At 33.5% G+C, this 12,745-nt stretch overlaps 1 protein-coding gene across 3 annotated transcripts in view; it reads right to left on the bottom strand.

Moving 5' to 3' along the window:
* The window catches only part of SS18 (SS18 subunit of BAF chromatin remodeling complex), a 68,890-nt gene that overhangs the window by 16,919 nt on the left and 39,226 nt on the right, over window positions 1-12,745 (bottom strand). For 2 of the 3 annotated variants that reach the window (XM_012445053.2, XM_012445052.3), the window contains exons 6-10: window positions 9,355-9,522; window positions 8,598-8,702; window positions 5,708-5,800; window positions 4,881-5,003; window positions 2,207-2,340 (exon numbers count right to left, since the gene is read on the bottom strand). In XM_012445053.2, coding sequence (XP_012300476.1) covers window positions 2,207-2,340; window positions 4,881-5,003; window positions 5,708-5,800; window positions 8,598-8,702; window positions 9,355-9,522 — 623 coding nt within the window. The remainder of the gene's footprint in view (window positions 1-2,206; window positions 2,341-4,880; window positions 5,004-5,707; window positions 5,801-8,597; window positions 8,703-9,354; window positions 9,523-12,745) is intronic. The other variant, XM_012445054.3, reaches the window with a different exon arrangement.

Genomic DNA, 12,745 nt, shown 5'->3' with positions numbered 1-12,745 from the left:
ACAGTTCAAATCCCCTAATATGGCTTGTAAGAGCCTTCCTAAGCTCATTCCAACACCTCTCTCCAGTTTTGCCTCTTCTTCCCCATGCTTCTGCTTTACTGAATCACACAAAACTTAACACTAGTTCCATTGTAAATGCTCTTCTTCCTGAATATTCTTTCCTCATCCACGTCTACTTAGCTAATATTGACTCATCCTTGGTGCTTCATACTTATATATAATAATTCCCAAGGAATTATTTCTCAAGATCTGAGTTAGAAGCTCTTTCCACATAAATTTTAGCTTTCCTTATCTAAGTACTTGTCACACTATATCGTATCATATGTTTACCTACCTGTACTCCATTCTAGACTTAAGTTCATAAAGGCTGAGTTCATGTCTATCTTATTTCCCAATATGTTCCCAATCTTAGCATGGCACTTAGCATATAATGGTTGCTCAATAAACATTTGCTGAATGAATGGTTTGAAGTTTAGGAGATTTGGAAATATGTAGACTTAGAAAAGAAAATGTTCAGTTTAGTCTACAACAGGCTAAAGTTGAGGGAATGGTAAGATGCCCAAAGACAGAGATCTTCTGTACAGTTGGATAAAAAGGAGCTGACATCGGGTTGATAAGTAATGACTAAGACTACTGAAAATAAAGGGCAGGAGATTGAGACTTAAATAAAAAAAAAAGGGTCAAGAACTGTTATTAGGGTAAAAGAAAAACCAATAAAAAATAAAGGATGAATCAATATAAACACAGGAGGAACAAAACAGCTCAGAAATATAGAAGCAAAAGATCATTTAAAAATGAAAAAGAAAAATGTGCCAATAGCTAAAGTGAGGTCAAGGAAGACCAAGATAGAGGTTGCCTATTTTACTTCTGTAGGACCTACTACAGTATCAAACACATGTGGAGAACTAATAAATATTTGTTGAATGATGGAATATATGACCAGAATCTCACTTTTTAAAAAGTTCACCTATAGATTAGAATAAGCCTAAATTTTATCTTCTCAGGAATCCTGCCTTTAAATACTCACTAGCCACGACTTACTTTACTTCTAAAACTTAATAAAATTTCTGACTGCTCATTTTGTTTTGAGTATATTTTTGAAAAATATTACTCATCTGTTCTTATGCTTTTAGTATCTCCTTTGTCTTAAAAAAGAAGTGTCAATAGAAGAGGGTTGCAGGCATGGAAGAGAGTTGATAAAACAACTGATCATGCCTCAAATTCTGGTTACCACTGCATCTGAATTTTTCCTGAAACCAGATACCTACACTGGCCCTGAAAAGCCTAAATTGTGTATTAAAGACAGTTTGATATTTAAAAATAACCTATTTTAGATAGCTTAAGTGGTAAACAAACCAGCAGACCTTCACTAAAAAGTGTAGACAAACCTGACACCAACCTAAAGGAATTGCCATAATAATGTATCATTTCATTCATAAAACAATGACTGTGGTACAAGTCTTAGGAGTTTAATGACAATAAGAAGAAACTTAAATGAACAATGGGTTCAAGGGAATACAGCCATCTTAGGATGAGATATGCTTCTACATATTTGAAAGCAGAATGACAAGTAGGGGAGAAATAACACTTGAAATAATAGATGTGTGTGTGGAAGGAGGCAATAGATGTGTGTGTGGAAGAGGGTAGAAACTTTGAATTTAAAGAGATGGGATATTACAAGTGTGAAGGAAGTGTAGCAGATATGCTGGAGTGAAGTGGAGTGCTAATGAAAGATGAACTCCACATCTCAGTAGATCATGGGAAAGTCTCAGCAATAAATATCAGGGAGGATCATCGAAATCACTAAGGTTACCAGAGATTGGGAAGAAAAGAGATGAGAAGGAGTCGGAAAGGGGGAAATAAATGAATTTATTAACACTGAACTGTATGTACACTCAAAAATGGTAAGGATGGTAAAATCTGTATGCATGTTTTACCTCAGTAAATAAATAAAGTCTGAGAGTAAAGACCAGAGAGAGAGAGAATTATCTATATGCTGTTGTCTTATCATGTTTTATATGAGTAACTATGATCAACTGTGTTATTAAACAGCATGAGCCTCAAAAGTAATATACTTTTTGTTAACAAATGTACCATAAACATTCCCTCATGAAGGAAACATGAGTCTTCAAGTTTAAAAAAAAAAGTTCACCTAATTGAAAGTGAACAAACAATATGGTAATTCTGCAGCAGTCAAGTAACTTACCTGGTCATATCCATAAGGCCTCTGCTGGGGTGGCTGTGGTGGTCCAGGCTGTGTTGGTCTATATCCCCCATACTGTTGACCTTGTCCCTGTGGGTAGTTAGGATACTGAGGACCTGGACCACCCTGTGAAGGACCTGCAAATAATTAACATAGCAAAAAACCCACATAAAAAGATAAGTCCCTAGAACTCAGGAAAGGATTTAAACTAGAGATGTTACTATATTTTTCCATCTAAACTAAAAAAGATAGTTTGGTACCTTGATTTCCTCAAACACTTTCTGAAATAAATTTAAATGGTAATAATAAGAGTAAAAATACTGTAATGCTACTTCATTGCAACTATTGTACTATGCCCTCGCCATTATAAAATGTATTTCAAAATGCATAAAAAAGACTCAGGGAGTTGTAAAGCAGGTTAACTCCACGATGATAAGAAAATTAATCAATATACCTGGTAGAGTTGACAAGTGCAAGCAAGAGGAAGAAGAGAAAGCAAGAGGCAGATTCAAAGAAAAATACTGAAATAACTTCTGAATAAAGTGGAGGAATATATGATATTTACAACTGTATGACTCCAGATTTATATTTGCAGTCACCGAAAGTATATGTCTATACTATGCACTGACAAATTACCACAATATTTTAAAATAGAAACTAAAAACCTGAAAACCCACAGGATACATGTGAAAAAACTTGATTCAAAAGTTACACTGAGAATTAATCACCTTTAATACTTTATCCATAAAAATAATTTCAAATTCCAGAGATGGCAAGGGACTGATTTGGTTTGCTAAAGAAATATGTCTGTTTTATAAACTTTTACTACTTTCCATAGTAAAGAATGCTTTAAAAAGCATAAACTGGGCCAGGCATGGTGGCTCACGCCTATAATCCCAGCACTTTGGGAGGCTAAGGCAGGTGGGGTCACCTGAGGTCAGGAGTTAGAGACCAGCCTGACCAGTATGATGAAACCCTGTCTTTACTAAAAATACAAAAATTAGCCGGGCGTGGTGGCATGCGCCTGTAATCCCAGCTACTTGGAAGGCTGAAACAGGAGAACTGCTTGAACTTGGGAGGCGGAGATTGCAGTGAGCCAAGATCGCACCATCGCACTTTACTTTGGGCAACAAGAGTAAGACCCTGTCTCAAAAAAAAAAAAAAAAGGATAAGCTGAAAAGCTTTGACACTTAAATGTTTTCTATTGTAGCCATTCAAATCCTGCCATAAAAACACTGACTTCAGAGAAAAGTATCAAAAGAGAACAGTAAGTTTTCAAGCTTAAATGAATTCCATCAGTCTATTATTTATTTAATTATTAATATATTCAATTATTACAACTTTATTTCCATTAGAAATGAAGTTTTTTTTGACAACAAGCCTATGGATAAACAAAATAGAAATTTATCTTAGGATTCCTGATGTCTAACAAAACAGCATTTAACTATAATACAAAAATTAAGCTTTATTTCACCCTCTCTTACCAATGAAGACATTTCTCTTAAGTCAATGAATTTACCTGATTTAGCTGCATTACATCTGTTTTCATGCAAATGCAATAAAACCAGAATACTGTAATTACTCAAAGTATAAATACTAAGTAGTCACAAAATGAAAAGGCCATCTGGGAAGGGCAAGAAAGTTCCTTTGTGGGAAAAAAAAAATCCATGGAATATTTCTAAAGTCACGTCTAGAATTTGGAAATCAGAACTTACCATTTTTAGAAAAATATCTGACTCCCCAATATCTGATTGAGTTTCAACACATATGTTGAGGGGGCAAGACAATTTCAGTCTGACCATAGTTCTAAGATTTGCTATCATAGGTAGATAGAGATGCCCACAGCAACAGCTGAGCTTAAGTCAATGACTAAAAATAATAAGATATTACTAATGTGAAAAAGAGACCCTAATTAGGAAAAGATAGAGTCAGTATTCTTAAGCAGCTACTTTTCTTTCAATAGAGCTATATCTAAGATGGTTATAGTAGCCTGAGAGTGAAGATTAAAATAACAGGTCCTCATCATTCCCCACTCCCTATCTAATAAGTAAATTTTAAAGTCAGATATCCAGGTAGTAGATATTATAAGTGAGTATATAATAAGAAAATACAGCTACACTTCTCCCAAATTCTGCATGATTCACAGTTACATTAAATTCATCCCGATGGATATGTATATTGCTATTTAACTAGGGAATGACAAAAATGTTTCCTTTATCCATTCTGAATAGATCTCATTTGTACTCACACACACAAAAAAATCAATGTGTTTAAAAAAAATTGTATTGGCCATTAGTTTTTAAAAATAAATTTGCTATTCAGATTATATACATATGTTCAATAATTACCCAATCATCAGTTTTCCAAGCACATACAAGGCTACTAGTTAGGCATGACAAATAGGTCTAAGCATTCATTTTTCTTCTTTTAAATGACTTCACACCTTATCTTTGGTCAATGAACCATCTCTAGTTTGTAGTTCTTTTTAAAAAGGTTACTAGTTTATCTAACAGCAACATTTTAAACCAACATTTTAATAGCAGACTAGGCTAAAACTGAATTTTCAAGTAATAATTATTGTAAAAATAAGTACTAAATATTAAATACCCACTTCCACATTTTAAAACAATCATCACCACATTTTTTGGTGATAAAAATAAACTGTACAAAGCTTTACCGTAGCCCTGCTGCTGTCCTGGGTATCCCTGCTGCCCTGGGTACTGCTGCTGCTGGGGTGGATATCCCTGTTGTGGAGGTGGTCCCTGGTATGCATCCTGCTGTTGGCCATACTGTGAATTTCCTACAGGGTAATTGGAGAAGATGAAAAAAACTGAGAAGTTTGCTTAATTAACTTTTTTCCCTCTAAGATGCATAGCCAACAACACAAGAACAAAATGAAATGCCATATTGATTTTTAGAAGTTAACAAAACAAAGAAAAAACTCAAACCAAACAGAAGGATTTCGGCCAAACAAACTGCAGTTAAAGCCAATTTTGCAAGGTTGAACTGCAGCATTTTCAGCGTCTCTGCCATACGAGCATTACATTTACTGGAACATCACAGTCATAAGATCATGACTATGCTAAATAAAATAAAAAAGACAAAATTAAAGACAGCTACAAGAGCACACACTAGCTACACGAGATCAGCAAGCTGTTTCCTAAAGGCACTATACTTATATGTAAAATTATACATATGTAAACACACACGAGAAAAAAAAGTTGGATTGATGGATTTATGTTCGAATAGAAAATTTTCAACGAGGAAAAAATTATCTTTAATGTTTTAGTCTTTTTATTATTGTTAGAAATGGCAAGTCATGGTTATACATTTTAAATATTTGTAAGGAAATTATTTTGATTGTTTTGGGCTCCCTGTAACTTTCAAGACAGCCAGCAACTAGTATTCTACAAGAGCTTTGCATGGGTAGAAGTTGTCTTATGCAAGAATTTTCATTCCTGTAGAAGGGGATATATGTGTATGTGTGTGAAGGTATATAGATACCTCCTTCGTAGTAATGTTGTGAGGAATCCTCATAAGGCCTATCGTAGCCTTGTTCAGGATACGACGGTTGCTGATAACCGTAATCATTATGACCTACATCAATTCGACAAGAGACAGGAAGAAACGTTAATGGCCACTGAGTGAAAACCCTAAAAATATTTAAACTTTCAGATAAAATTGAAAAAAAAGAAAAAGAAATGGAACATAAAAAATTATTTCAATTGCATTAGCCAAAGATTTACCAATGTGATTTTTTTCATATTGAGATAACGTGCAAATTGTTTTAAAAGCAAAAAGCAGTAGTTTTAGAAACATTACACTTATTGTCTTAAATCTGATTATCCTCATTGAGGGGAAAAAAAAACCTTTATCTCCCATTAATAAAAAAAAAAAGAGAATAAAAGTATCTAGGTCTTTCACACGTAAATAACCTAAATTAAATTAGAATGAACAAAGGAAGCAATTTTCCTATTTTGTCAAACACCTGTTCTGCTGGTCTCCAATTCCACAGCATACGCTAAAAACAATGCAAAATTTAAAAGAGCTCTATAAGTTTTTCCCATGATTTCACATTCTAACATTTACTTGCATAAAGTTAAGTATCTCAAAGTATCCTCAGATGGAAAATTATATATCTTAATACTGCCATTTTGGAAATTTTTAGAAAACATTTCAAGTATCATAAATATCCATCTTCATAAAATTAAAATTGTGTTGAGTGTTAGAGTATATTTTTAGTTTTAAAGCACAATAAATCTTGCCTGCAAGATAACTGGACTCTAATGAAAAATACTACTCTCTCTCTTTTAAGTTTCACTAAGAAAATGTAGGAAATAACCTTTTAGTTACCCGAAATCTGAATTCAATTTTACAAAAATGCCTAATTAAGAACATAGGAATAAAGTTACAAATAAACATTATACACAGTGCTCTAGTATTCTAATGTTCCCATGCCACCTCATAAATACCTACATCAAGGGTTGGCAAACTATGGCCTGCAGTCTTACTGTGGCCAGTGGCATGTTTTTGTAAATAAAGTTTTAATGGAATACAGTCATGCCCTTTCATTTCAGTATAGTCCAAAGCTGCTTTCATGCTACAATAAGAGTTCAGTAGTTGAGACGAAGACCATATGACTCACAAAGACTAAAGTATTTATTATCTGGCCCTTTAAAGAAAAAGTTTGTCAATTCCAAATCTATATATTTATTGACATAAATATCTGGATATGAGAGAAAAGAGCCAATGTTGTTTATAAAAGTTAATTGTCAACATAAATAGAATACTCTAATGTCAGATATAAATCAATACACACCTATGCAAAAATGATACCCTTCAAAATTAAATCCACTAATAAAATGAATTAAAGTAACCTTAACGTTTTGCTATTTACAAAATAAAAAACCTATATATTTTGAACAGAAAGGCCATACTTATGACAATATAAATTGCACATTTCAAGAGATACCCAGGATCAAAATAACAATGTCAAGTTCAACTCTTTAAAATATAATTAAAAATTAAAAAATAAAAGTCATTTATTTTCAGCAGACTTCTTAACACACACAATTCAACAAAGTAGATTGCACCTCTTTAAAATATGTATAGTCTACAGCAACCATACTAAAGCTTTTAATTAAAAAAACAATACCATTTATTTTGTTTTGTTTGTTAAAAGAAGAACAAAACAAAAAAAATCAACATTCTGAATAATGCAGGGCAAGAAAATCTGAGAATAAAGTTTCCTAACCAGAATTATCCATACATATAATCACTATCACTAATAAACATTTATTGTATTTAATATTTAATAGGTGAATCTTTGCTCTGTGTGTACAGTCAGAACCTCTGCAGTAAAAACCAATGTCCTTAAGTACAAATGTACCTTTATGCTTCATGTATTAACAAAAAATGACAGGTAAGATTTTTTTTTAAATATCCTAAACTGTATTTTCTTGCAAGCTTACATGGGCTGCTAGTCAATGGCTGCTAATACTTAATCTTTAAGCTTTCTAATTTCTCTGTTTAGTAATTTATATTTATATCAAATGAACATATATATATAAATAAATCTTTTGGCAAATCCTAACAACTTATCATTTTGCAATGTACTTTTGAATTATTTTTTCTTCTACATTGTATTATAAAATTTTCAAGCATACAGCAAAACTGACAAAACTGTACTGTGAAAACCTACTTGTATGCTTAGATTATTAGTGTTCAAATTTTCCTAAAGTACAGTGCATCTTACCAATTTTTCCACAAGCCACCTGCTACAAAAAACAACAACAAAAAAACCCTAACTAAAAATCTTACTTCCAAATGCCTTTCCAATTCTACTCAATCTCTAGATGGCTGTATTACAGATATAATTTAGTGTCCCAAATTTTCCTCAAAGGCAAGCACTAATGTAAACCATAGTTTGTTGAGAAGTATGCAACATTAATTAAAATGATGAGACTTGGAAAAATAACTCAAGAACTATATTCTCTATGTATCTGTACAATGAATAAAAGTCAACTAATGGGTAAACTTTATGGCATGTGAATTTTATCTTAAAGCTCTTATTAAAAAAAGAGTAAATCAATAAACATAAGCTTTGGCTGAAATCAAACAACCCTAAAAATAATATAAAAGGATCCTCTTTTACACAAGGATTCCAATGACAGATTGTGATTCCTGATGGTACTAATGGAATAGCTACAAAAAAATATCCTTTGAATTAGATTATAAACTAATGCTATCATTGGTACTTTAGAGTATTGAAGTGTTTCTAAATTTAGAAACAAATTGTTAGTTCCTTCATCCTCATTAAAACGTTTTATATAACTCTCTACATTAATATTCGACAGGGATAGAAAGTGGGAAAATTAACATCAGGAGAGATTACCATCGGGGTAATATTGCTGGTTCATGCCTTCTGGAGGACCTTGTCCACCATGACTGTATTGGTCCCCATAATAGTCTTCCTGGCCTGAGTACTGCTGTGGTGGGCCTGAAAAACCACAACCAGTCAAGATATAAATAATGTGTTCTCTATGTTATCAAAGGTTTTCTAATTTGTTATTATGAAAGATTATTTCTCAGCTATAGATTCCCCTCTCATGATTTGGCATTTCAGATACTTTTAGCTATTCATATACATACGCATACACATACACATACACACACAGCAACTTCACATACCACATTTACTAAAATCAATGTTAAGATCATACATGCAATATCAAAAAATACCAACTCAGAAAAACAAACGCTAACTTCTTAAAAATAGGTTCAAATTGGTAGCAAATTAATTTCCTTTTTAGTTTGATGCTACAGTGCTTTTAAGTAAAATTGGGTTTATTCATGACCCTGTATTTAATAACTTTTAAAAAACAAAACAGTATTTTCTCTTGTGAATTAATGAGCATTTGATATAAAATTTTATGACGTAACCTTTTCCCAGAAAATAATAGATAAAAGAAAGCTGCATATCAGGACTTCCTACCTACTTTGTGACCCCTTTGTACCTACTAGAACCCTACCTTTCGTTAACAAAAAAAAAAAAGGAACAACAAGCCCTGACTTTGTCTAGATTAAAAGGTCATTAAAATTTAAAGCCTTTCAATTACATTAAGTAGCAAAGTCTCCAAATGGAATTTTACCCTGTTGAGGAGGTCTATAGGGAGGAATCTGTCTCTGACCCATCATATGATTGCCTTGGTTAACTTGACCCATCATTCCCATAGGTGGCTGCTGTCCTTGGTAATGCTGTCCACCTCCCTGTGGCATACTGTATTGCTGAGAAGGAGGCTGCTGATGCATCATTGGACCTGAAACAAGACACAACATTATATACATAATTATTTGTATATAACTTTAACCTCTCAAGAGAAATAAGACACTCTTTTATAATCATATAGGCCCCAAAATATGTAACTAAATGCAGTAAAAACTGATTTCAAATAATAAAAACTAGTTTTTGAATTAAAACTCACATGCCTAAAATAATCTGCAAACAAAAGAAAATAACCAATCCATGGTGATTAACTTGAAATCCACTCGAAGATGATTCTTTTTTTTTTTTTTTTGAGTCAGGCTGGATTGCAGTGGTGCAATCTCGGCTCACTGCAACCTCTGGCACCCTGGTTCAAGCAATTCTCCTGCCTCAGCCTCCCAAGTAGCTGGGACTACAGGCGTGCGCCACCATGCTCAGCTAATTTTTCTATTTTTTTAGTAGAGACAGGGTTTCACCATGTTGGCCAGGATGGTCTCAATCTCTTGACTTCGTGATTCACCCGCCTCGGCCTCCCAAAATGCTGGGATTACAGGCGTGAGCCACCATGTCTGGCCTGGAAGATGATTCTTAGTCATTTTTTAAAACAAAATGGATACAATATATGAACATCCTGAATATATTTTCCATTACACACTATTTAATATTTATCTATACTATCTTTCTTGAGAAGGTATCATCAGCATTATGCTACACTGAAAAATACACCAAAATTAACTTTACAAAAATCACACAGCAAATCAGTGGTCAAACCAAGGGAAGGAAACCAAATCTCTAGATTTTTACTTTGTTCTCTTTTTCTATACTCACTCATTATATAATGGTGGACAAGTAAACTATACAAACACTTAACAGAATTTCACAAGCTTTAATTTTAGGACAAAATCTTAAAGAGCAGAATTCTATCAGTAGAATTTCATAAGCTTTAATTTTAGGATAAAATCTTAAAGAGTCTTCTTTCCCTTTTGCAACTACAAGATTTATAACCTCAACAGATCTCCTTGAAATCAAATGGCTATAGTGCTTAATATGTTAAGACACATATCACATAAAGACTCTCACACCCCTAAAAATACCTAAACAGAGACATGCAACAAACTGTAGGCTAAGAAATTTGAACTACAGAGTTTCCAAAGTGAGCAATACTGAGGTAGCCAAACTACCATTGCCATTGTACCACACTGGCAACAGTAAAAATATATCACACAAAACAATTACCAATGGCCATAAAGTCTCACACTGCCATCTAACAATGTAAGCAGCTTCTCAGAGGTTTACTGGGCCAAGTTATGGTATGGAGAACTCATCATTTTGCCATTATTAACATTACTGTCTCAGATGTATGGATGAGTCCTTTCCCAATTTGCTGCTTATAAGCTACATACTCCTCCTTGCGTTGACTTCAAGAAAATTTAAGTACAAAAGGTGAGATACTTGAAAGCCTAGAAAGATTTCACAGGTCAAACTGCTCAAATGAGCCAAAAGTTCACTATCTAATTACTTAAATAATTAAAACCAAAACAAGTCCACCTCTTGAAACATATTACTGACTTACAACAGCAGCAACAATGTAAGCAGAAAGACTTCACATTTCCAATCTGAAGAACTGTTTTATCTGAGGGAGTTCTTTATCAGAGCTGTTTTTCTCCTATGTCTTCTGTGCTTCGTTCTTTTTGCCCTTCTCTCCAATTTTATTATTATAAATGTGAATGTAAGCCCCTCAAAAACTTTGGGACCTTTTTTTCAACAAGGAAATACACTCTTAGTAGAGACTAAGTGGCTGGTTGAGAGTAGAGGCAAAGAGAATTTATTATCAAATGTACCCTACACTGCCAATTACACGCTTTCACCGTCATTTCCTATAAACTCCTAATGGCTACCAGAGATAAGAACCCTAATTCTCAATTTTTTAGCCAAGAAATCTAAAAATCAAGGTTACACAGCTAATAGATACAGACTAAGAATAAGACAAACCTCAAATTTGATTTTGAAGCATATGTTTGCCCTATTTTTTATTGCCTCTATTTAAAAATAAGCTGTAACAAATTCTATAGGCCAGGAACGGTGACTCACACCTGTAATCCCAGCACTTTGGGAGGCCAAGGTGGGTGGATCACCTGAGGTAAGGAGTTTGAGACCAGCCTGACCAACATGGTGAAACCCCGTCTCTACTAAAAATACAAAAATTAGCCAGGCATGATGGTGCATGCCTATAATCCCAGCTATCTGGGAGGTTGAGGCAGGAGAATCACTTGAACCCAGGAGGCAGAGGTTGTAGTGAGCTGAGATCACATCACTGCACTCCAGCATGGCTGATAAGAGTAAAACTCTGACTCAAAACAAAAACAAACAAAAACACCAAATTCTGTAGTTCAGAAGCAAATTTTGCAATAAAAAAGTTCCAAAACACTAACTAGTTTAATAGCAGTTACAACTTTCAAATATATGTTGTATATACTAAACTATTAAACACTAACATTCATAATTTAATAGGTAAACTGATTGGACACTTATGTAATTCATTTTCAGTAAATGAAGGTTTTGCCTTTTCTTCTCCAACACTGTCTAAAGACCTCTTGTCTTAACAGAAGGTAACTAAAACCTATAATCTTTATTAGAACCAAAATTAAAAAGAAAGCAAAACCACAGTAGCCAAAAGAAAAAAAATCCAAAAAGATACATAATAACAAAACACTAAACCTTGCCCTAAAGGAGAGCAAAGTAATTGTAGCTTAAGCCCTAGATAGGAAAGACCATGCCATTTGTGCTTTATCTTTTGGGACTGTCAGCAGTTCCAATCCCAAAAAGCTCAATTAGTACCCTTCTTTTACTCTGCCACTTCTCTCCCTCAAAGGATCCCAACATCATTCAGGATTCAAGCCTAAAACCAGAGAGAATGGAGTCAACTAATACTACTAAACCACAGTACGATTTGCCAATTTCCTTGAAACCTTATCCATTAAAGAAAAAAAAAAAAGAATTATGACTTTATGACTTCAATCCTGATTGTTTAGGAAATATACTATTTTCCTTTTTAGATAATGAAATATGCTACACTGGCAAGGTACATTATCTCTTGAGATACTAATGAAGCTAAGAGAAGTAAACTCAAAAGATTACCCTAAAATATGTTCTAAAAATTTGTACTGCAGAGTGAAATAACATTATAAAAATTTGTACTGCAGAGTGAAACAACATTATAAAATGGTCTTTTATAACCATTTTCTGCAAACAATGGATCACACATTACTACAGGTTTA

This window comes from Aotus nancymaae, unplaced genomic scaffold, assembly GCF_030222135.1.
Source record: "Aotus nancymaae isolate 86718 unplaced genomic scaffold, 86718_ANA_hifiasm-v0.15.2.pri h1tg000020l, whole genome shotgun sequence".
Classification (NCBI taxonomy): domain Eukaryota; kingdom Metazoa; phylum Chordata; class Mammalia; order Primates; family Aotidae; genus Aotus; species Aotus nancymaae.
This window is presented reverse-complemented; position numbering and strand designations above follow the sequence as displayed.